Source organism: Mandrillus leucophaeus, unplaced genomic scaffold, assembly GCF_000951045.1.
Source record: "Mandrillus leucophaeus isolate KB7577 unplaced genomic scaffold, Mleu.le_1.0 Scaffold469, whole genome shotgun sequence".
Taxonomy (NCBI): domain Eukaryota; kingdom Metazoa; phylum Chordata; class Mammalia; order Primates; family Cercopithecidae; genus Mandrillus; species Mandrillus leucophaeus.
This window is the reverse complement of record NW_012105020.1, coordinates 323,766-332,763: the sequence shown is the minus strand read 5'-3', so window position 1 is coordinate 332,763 and position 8,998 is coordinate 323,766. Positions and strand designations below refer to the sequence as shown.

At 45.2% G+C, this 8,998-nt stretch overlaps 1 protein-coding gene across 1 annotated transcript in view; it reads right to left on the bottom strand.

The window, feature by feature from the left end:
• DOCK10 (dedicator of cytokinesis 10) overlaps positions 1-8,998 on the bottom strand; it is a 194,811-nt gene that overhangs the window by 4,960 nt on the left and 180,853 nt on the right. Inside the window, exons 51-55 of the mRNA XM_011995068.1 lie at positions 8,737-8,883; positions 5,441-5,651; positions 3,725-3,915; positions 1,133-1,233; positions 799-937 (exon numbers count right to left, since the gene is read on the bottom strand). Of these exons, the coding sequence (XP_011850458.1) occupies positions 799-937; positions 1,133-1,233; positions 3,725-3,915; positions 5,441-5,651; positions 8,737-8,883 (789 nt within the window). The remainder of the gene's footprint in view (positions 1-798; positions 938-1,132; positions 1,234-3,724; positions 3,916-5,440; positions 5,652-8,736; positions 8,884-8,998) is intronic.

Sequence of the window (8,998 nt, the reverse complement as noted above, 5' to 3'; positions counted from 1 at the left end):
CTGAGATGTGCAGGTAGAGCATGGGGGTATGGGGCGGACATGGGTGCTGAGATGTGCAGGTAGAGCGTGGGGGTTTGTGGGGGGGACATGGGTGCTGAGATGTGCAGGTAGAGCGTGGGGGTATTTATGAATTCTAGGAACTCGGCCAGGAAGTAACATTTGGCTTTCAACCAGTTGATTTTTAGTCACCCAAAAAGTACTGAGATGACTGAATGCCCACATTTTGTGTGCAGCCTTACAGAACATGCTGTACACATCCGAGACATCACGGATGACTTGCTTATGGAGTGGGTGGTAGAGTTTTATCTGAATTCTGCACATCTGCAGGAGGCCCAGCCGCCACAGAGGCAGTCTTGGTAGCAAACAGCCATGACTAGTCTTGGGGTTCATCCTGAGTATAGTGCAGAGACCCCCTCAACTGTGGACTCCACATCACAGCCTTAGAGTTGTGCGGTCCTCAACCAGGGATGGCGGAGGGTGGCAGCAAACCCTCATGGGAATGCCACACAGTGTTCCTCAGCATTTGATGGGACTCACATAGTCTAGAAAAACCAAGGGTTCATGTGGACTGTGGAAAGTATCTGGATTCTCATAATCCTTTCCTATAGATTTTTCCCCAACCTGACCTCTGCTTTGGGGCAAGAGGTGGTGTGCACAGGAGAGAAAATAGATCAGCAACATGGCACTGATGCAGTGATTTCTGCAGCAAGAAAAGGGCCTCTTTCCTGTCCTTCTGGCATTGGGGGTGAAAGGGATTTTCTGTCCACTGATCGCGCATGTGCACCAAGGAGCGCTTACCTGCTCATTCATGATAGTGGAGAGTTCGCTGAGCATGTCCTTGTAGTGGGACCTGAGTTCTTCCTGGTACTCCAGCTGGTCCTCTTTGATGAGGCGCTCATTCACGTCAAGGGCCTGCCCACATGCATCTGCAAATTGCCTTTAGCAACAGCATTAAACAAATTAAAAACCAGTCCTCGCAAGTGGCATTGAGTTCAGTGACTGTGAGTTCAGAGTCAGGCTGCTGATGGACTCTGCCACCTCAGTGAGTTTTGGTGTGATGGATTCTTGGGGGATTGAGGACTCCCTGTCTGAGGAAGTTCAAGGAAGAACACTCCAACAAAGAGAAGCTTACCTGAAGATCTCCTTCAAAAGCTTTACTTGGTTGTCAGGGTACTTCTTTGCATTGGTTTCTTCAAGAAAAGCTCGTGCATAGGCCATTGGCCCGGCATTAACCTGTTGAGAAGAGAATTGGTGGAGGAAGATCTACCTTCTGCATGGAAGGAGTAGCAGCTGGGCACCAATGGTGTGGTACCCCGATCTTACACCCTGCCTTCTAGTCCACTCATTTGTATACCTGACTTAGTTGCCGTCCTCCAACTTGTCAATAAAGCATGAGTCTGAGCTCTACCTTTCATTGACAAACTTCCTAAACTTCAGTCCTTTGCCAACCCTGCCATATTCTTTGTTTTTTTTTTTTGCCATATCTGCACATTACCTGAACTGCTATTTTTTTTTCTTCATTGTTTTCTTTGTTGGAGACAGGGTCTCACTCTGTTGCCCAGGCTAGAGTGCAGTGGCATGATCACTGCAGCTTCAAACTACTGGGCTCAAGTAATCCTCTAGCCTCAGCCTCTCAAGTAGCTGGGACTACAGGCGTTTGCTGCCATGCCTGGCTAATTTTTTTAAAAAAGTTTTTCTGGAGATGGGGACGGTCTCACTACATTGTCCTGGCTAGTCTCGAACTCTTGGCCTCAAGCAATCCATCTGCCTCGGCCTCCCAAAGTGCTGGGATTATAGGCATGACCCACCCACCGAATCTGCCGTTTTCTTAATAGCTTTTAAAACTAGACTCACTTCTAGTAACTCCAGGATATTTATTTAAATTGAACATTTGTGAAATCAAATGTTTGAAGTGCTAGTTTTTCTCTATTAACACTCAGATAAACACATACTACTTTGAAGGGATAACCCACAGTGGCGGTGGTGTGGGCACTGCCCCGGAATCTTTGTTTCACTGGCTTCCATTTCATGGTCTGGCTTAGATTCTGGCTCAAGGAGGCATTTATCAGATTTGCTGAATGAATGCACAATGCTGGGTTCAGTTCATGCTCATGCACATGGATGGCCTCACTTGTGCAAGAGTCCAAATCCTTTAGTGCATAGAAGCTTTTAATGTGGCTGTCAGGCTTGGGAAGGAAAATGGTAAAAGATGAAGGAAGCTGACTTCAGGGGCCTGTGACCAGCAGGCATGGCCAGTGTGGCAGATGCAGTCACTGGTACTGGGTGTACCATCTTTTGCTTCTTCAGATCCAATCTCCACTTCCCTCCACTCAGCTATGTGCCTAGGGAAGTCATCCTGCATGGGACAGGACCATGGCTCTCATGCTTTCTGGCCTTCTCGGCCCATGGGGGACACAGACGAGGTAGGGAAGGAGAGAGTGTGGTCAGTGTCAGGATCAGTAGCATTAATTTTTCCTTTGGCTTTTTTTTCTTTCTTTCTTTCTTTTTTTTGAGATGGAGTCTTGCTCTGTCACCCAGGCTGGAGTGCAATGGTGCGATCTCAGTTCACTGCAACCTCCACTTCCCAGGTTCAAGCGATTATCCTGCCTCAGCCTCCCAAGTAGCTGGGATCACAGGCGTGTGCCACCACGCTTGGCTAATTTTTGTATTTTTAGTAGAGGTGGGGGTTTCACCATGTTGGCGAGGCTGGTCTCGAACTCTTGACCTCAAGTGATCCATCCGCCTCAGCCTCCCAAAGTGCTGGGATTACAGGCGTGAGCCACTGCGTCCAGCCGCCTTTGGCTTTTAGGCTCCAATACAGCTGTGCAGGGTGCTACTACTGATCTTCCTTTATTTTAAAATTTAATACTTTGTTCCTTATGAATACTTAGGATCAATTTATTAATACAATAAATAAAAATGCATGCCTTATTCCTGATTTACTTGGGGCTCCCTTTAATTTTGTGCCCGAGGTGAGTGCCTTACTCACCTCACCTGCCTGGCTCTGGTCAGAGTACTAGGCCCCAGGCTTCCTGCTTGCAGAAGCCTCCTTATCGCCAGCTGAAGCCCCTCCTGTCTACTTGTCTGTCATCAGACAGACCTCTCAGCTCCCCTGTCTGCTTCCACTAACCCTCCTCTGCTTACATCTTCAGGTCTACACTGGTCACACCGCCTGAGTGCTGCCAGTCCCTGTGCCAGCCCTTTCTGGCTTTCCCAAAGGCTGCACACATTTTTGGGAACAGTTTATTTACTCTATCCTCCTCAATCACTCACTGAGCATGCCAGCTGCTTCCTGTCACAGCTCTGCCAGACAGATAAACATGTATACACCTTTTATGAACTAGTAATCATTCTTTTTTGGATTTGTTTCAGAACAATTTTTTAAGGCCCTTAATGACAGATATGTACAAGAATGTGGTGTTTTTTCATTTGTTAATTCATTTGTTAGTATACAGATATAGGACACAGTTATCCATAGAAGATGGGATAGCAGAGTGGAGGAAGAATACATTTTATTTCAGCTAAACCTAAGAAAGAGATATCTACAGGTTTCGAGTAACGTTAATGCACATTGACAACTCGAAGCAATTTTAAAGACCCAGATAAAGGTGTTCTCACAAACAGAAAAATGTTTCTTATATTCTTTGTAAACAAAGTTCTCAGGGCATTTTCCACCCAGTTTCATTGGCCATGTGCATCTCAGCCCTGGGCAATGCTTACTCACCTTCACGCTGACACTTCCTTGCAGTTTGAGCTGCAGTCTGATCATGTCCACTTCTTCCATTGTGCAAAGCTGATTAAGCTCAGAAACCTTCTTGGACATCTCGTCAATTGCCACTTCAATTGGATTCAGTTCTGTGCTCGATTGGCTAATGACTTGTATTCTCTTCTTCACGTAGGGGAACAGGTGACTCGCTGCACAAAAGCCATACAAAAGGGATTTCAAGGTTGAGGATTACTGAAGAGTCAAGGGTTTCCCTGAAGGACCAGAGAATCACCTATCATTTCACAGCACATGGCACCTTCCATTCTGCATGCTTTTCATGCGTGGGAGTTACTTTTTCTGCTAGGTGCCATCCTCTCTCATACCTCTTAGCTTTTGCCCAAACTCCTTTGACCTGGTGTGCTCTTCTGCCTTCACTGCTAACAGGCCCTCATTCTCAGGGCTGTTTTAGGCCTTTAGATTTTTTTTCTTTTTTTTTTGAGATGGAGTCTCGCTGTGTCGCCAGGCTGGAGTGCAGTGGCGCGATCTTGGCTCACTACAATCTCTGCCTTCCGGGTTCAAGTGATTCTCCTGCCTCAGCCTCCCAGGTAGCTGGGACTACAGGTGTGCACCACCACGCCCAGCTAATTTTTGTATTTTTAGTAGAGATGGGGTTTCACCATGTTGGCCAGGATGGTCTCGATCTCTTGACCTCATGATCCACCCGCCTTCGCCTCCCAATGTGCTGGGATTACAGGCGTGAGCCACCGCAACCGGCCAGCCTTTAGAATTTCTAAACACTGAAAAGATTAAAGCTTCCACAGCAACTTGTAAATTCATATAAAAACTATACTAACCCACAATACAGAATGCCTAAATATATGCCAAATAGTATATATTGATATAGCTTTGTTGTGGCTTTTTTATTTCAAAAGTTTTGGATACATTTGCTGAAGGCAGATGCTTGTCACAGTTTAGACGTCAGTGCTACTGACAGGCTGTAGCCTAATCCGGGATGGCCCAGGTCTCAAAGCGGGTTACTGATCATTTCCTCCAGAATGCCCTTGCTCACCTTGCAGCCAGCTTTAGGAGCCCCCACGGGTGCTCTTGTTTCATTTCTCATGCTCTGCTCACCTGAAATTCTTGCCTTACTTGGTTACTGTGAGCACCTTGAGGGCAAGAATCATGTTTCATTTGCATTGCCAGTACCTAGAACAGTGCCCAGCCCCTAGTAGGGCCTCATTAAATGTGTGTTGAGGAAATGAAAGGATGACTAGCTCACAGCATAGATCTAGAGAGCGCGTGGAGGGATACTGGAGATCCACATCTGCATTAGCTCTACAGATGAAGAATTTGAATCCCAGAGTGGTGGTTTAGAATGTCGCCCCAAAGCACACGATGAGAGCTGCTAACCCTAAAACAGTTGAAGGTAGACTCAGAGGAAAGTTCAGAGTGCCTTGTGCCTTTCCCAAGGCACTGACCTCATGACCCTTCACACTTACAACCTAAAGGGAACAGGTATGCAAAGCAACTCTTTTGACAATTTCTCCTCTGGTTGACTTCTGTTAATAGAGAATAAAGAGATGGAAATCTCTTCTTGGCAAACATTTCCAAGTTAGCACATTTTGAGTACTTCTCTGCAGGACTGAAATAACTCTTGATGCCTACTGATCCAGCCCTATAAAGGGGCCTGTGCTGGAACAGGTGCACACATGTGGCCCGGCTGCCTGCACCTACTTGTCAGGATCGTCCGTCGCTTGCACTGCTCCGCCACTCCACCGTGCTTCTTGCCCGACAGTGTGAAGGGCGTCTCGAAGACAAAGCGGTTGATGTTGTGGTGCATTTCGAAATCTGTCTTCCGGTCTTCAACTTCCTTTTCCTCAAAGAATGGCGTGACATAGGTCACCTGGATGTAGGCATATTTGGGGTCCAAATCCTTGGGGTTTACCTGTGTTAACAGATTATGGGCAAAGTGAGTGGTGTGCCCTGGAGTGCTCCTGAAAGCAGGAAGCTCCCATTCCCTCAGCTTGCATACCAACGAGGCTGTGCCTCTCCCCTTGGAGAAAAATAGGCAGTCACATCATTTCAGAGCTAGGCAGGATCACAGAGAGAATAAAGGTTGGACTGCACCTGAGCAGCCTGGTCTGTAGACGGGGGATTGGAGCCAGCTCACCAAGTAGCTGAGGCTCTTCCAGATGTGCCTGGTTGTGGCATGTAAATAACATTCCTTTATTTTCTCTCTTCGCTGTAATGAATGTTTAATCACCTTTGTCTGGAATGCAAACTTCTTTTATTTCTTAATTTTGTTCATTATTATTATTATTATTTTTTGAGACAGGGTCTTGCTCTGTCTCCTAGGCTGGAGTGCAGTGACACGATCTCGGCTCAGTGCAACCTCCGCCTCCTGGGTTCACGTGATTTTCCTGCCTCAGATTCTCTAGTAGCTGAGATTACAGGCATGTGCCAACACACCTAGCTAATTTTTGTATTTTTAGTACAGAGGGTTTTGCTGTGTTGGCCAGGCTGGTCTCAAACTCCTGGCCTCAAGAGATCTGTCCTCTTGGCCTCCCAAAATGCTGGGATTACAGTGATGGGCCACTGCACCCAGCCCTAGAATGCAAGCTTCTTGACAGCATTTCAAATGAAAACTTTTAAAAAATACATTTTGGTCCCTCTATGATTTTACCCATGTATCTAGACTGGGGCCACTGGCTTTGGGCTTGTGGCAAGGAGGGAGGTTCCTTGTTTTATTTAGCAGATTAGCTGAGGAGCCTATTACATGATTGCGAAATTTTGTAGTTTTAATGTCAGGATCCTTCTCTAATCTGTAACAAGTCATCCTACGCATTTTTAAAAAATTCAACTCTGCTTTGGGGAGTGAGTTTGACAAATAGCAAGGAAGACAGGCTGGGGGTACTAAGAAAATCCAGGAAATCACACTTGCTCTCCTTTGGAGTTGGAAGAGATGGAGTTCTCAGCTTCTTTTCTAATGAAACCTCAAAGAATTTTAAAAATTCTTCCAGTTTTCTCCATCTGTCTACCCATCCGCTGCCTATCCACTCCCAGAGATTTGAGGGACCTCCTGAATTTATTTGTAATGCTACTACTAATTACACTATAAGGTAGGTATAATTGTAACCATTTTATAGATCAAAAATAGAGATTTAGAGTGACCAACTAATTTCTCTAAGATCATCAGCTGATAGGTGGTGGGATGGTGGAATGAAGACTCAAGTTGTTCTGATACCAAATTTGGCATTTTCTCATCCCCCACGCTGCCCCAGGAACTCTGTGCATACTTTCTACTTTGGAGACCAGCAACACAGTAGTTCCAGCCGCCTGCCTTTCTGGGGAAGGGGACTGTAGCCATCAAGCTGAGAAGGAGAATGATGAACGCAGTCACAAAACTTTCTGCCCAGACTCAGGGATTTCATGCCCAGATGCCTCCAAACTTGAGTTTGTAAAAGAGGACAGAAAAAAAAAAAAAAAAAAAAAAAGACTTCTATAGCCCAATAGGACTGTATGCCATTGGGCAAAAACCATCTTTTCCACCTCCATCTTCTGCCACACTCTTCTATCCAACCTGTGTTTCAAAGGCCTGCCATTCTCTACACATATCTCCCTCTTTCATTCCTCCCCATCATTGCATGTGTTGGGCTTCTCAGCATGCCCTTTGCTTCCGGCAAACTAACTCAAACATCATCCCATCTATGTAATGCTGCCCAACCAAGAATGAGCTGTTAAGAGAGGTCCCCTGCCCTGAGCTTTCCTTGTACAACTTGGACTTTGACTCTCTCGTGATACTTGATTGTAATCTATTTAACTGGCTGTTTGCACAGGTCCTTCTCTTCTTAGCCCCATGTGAACTGTGAGCTCCAGAAGGAAGAGACCCTGTGTGCCTCATCTCCAGTTTTGGGCTTGGCATTCAGTAGGCATTTGATAGAGGTTGGCTAACTGAACAAGAGTGTATAAGAAGATGCTGAGTAATCTAAGAGAAGAGGTAAGTATTTGCTTTCTGGAGCCAAGAGGAGGGTAACTGAATGTTCAAAGGTTAATGTAATGTAACTGGCAAGTCTGCCTCTATTATAGGGGACAGCTTTCAAAATTGGTGTGGCCTACTGTGATGGTTAATATTAAATGTCAACCTGATTGGATTGAAGGATGCAAAGTATTGTTCCTGGGTGTGTCCATTGAGGGTGTCGCTAAAGGAGATTAACATTTGAGTCAGTGAACTGGGTGGGAGAGGCAGACCTGCTCTCAATCTGGGTGGGCACCATCTAATCAGCTGCCAGTACAGCCAGGATAAAAGCAGGCAGAGGGATGTGCAAGGACTAGACTGGCTAAGTCTCTGACCTCCATCTTTCTCCTGTGCTGGATGCTTCCTGCCTTCTAACATCAGACTGCAAGTTCTTCAGCTTTTGGACTCCTGGACTTACACCAGTGATCTGCCAGGGGCTCTCGGGCCTGTAGCCACAGATTGAATGCTGCACTGTCAACTTCCCTACTTTTGATGCTTTGGGACACAAGACTGGTTTCCTTGCTTCTCCGCCTGCAGATGGCCTATTGTGGGACTTCACCCTGTGATCGTGTGAGTCAACACTCCTTAATCAACTCCCTTTCATATATACATCTATTCTATTAGTCCTGTTCCTCTAGAGAACCCTGACTAATACGCCTAGGAAGACTTCCCTGATAATAAATATTTTCAATTTGCTGTTTTCTCCAGTTCTACCACTGAGCCCAATTACTTTAAGGCTTTGATTGCTATTCAAATGCAAATAACCAATGGAGACATAGAGAATTTACTAAGATCTTTTTAAAAGTTACCCAAATAAACACATACAATGTTTTTGACTCTTCTTCCCTCAAATTACTAACCAACTAACCAACCAATAGGCAAACAAGCAAAACATCTAAAATCGTTTTAGTAGTTTACTTTGCATCATCAGGCAGAAAATGAAAACTTAATGTGGTTAAAGAATAAAAAACTCAGTCAATTGTTAGCACTTGCATGAAAACTGATTTTCCTCTACCTTGTTGGAATCCTGGATTATCTTCACATTGTCTGCTCCAAATTTATCTGCATAGAGCTTGAGGAGTCTTTGGGAAATCTCGGACAGACCTGTCAGCTTAGGCTCTTTGTAAATATACTCTTTACCTTCTTCTTCTTCAAAAAAGCCCTATGGAACATAATGAACCACCAATTTTATTAGAGAATGCTAGTCATAAATCAAAAGCAAAACAAAAAGCCATTTACTTAAAAAATATATATACAGTTTTTGGTTGTCATCCAAT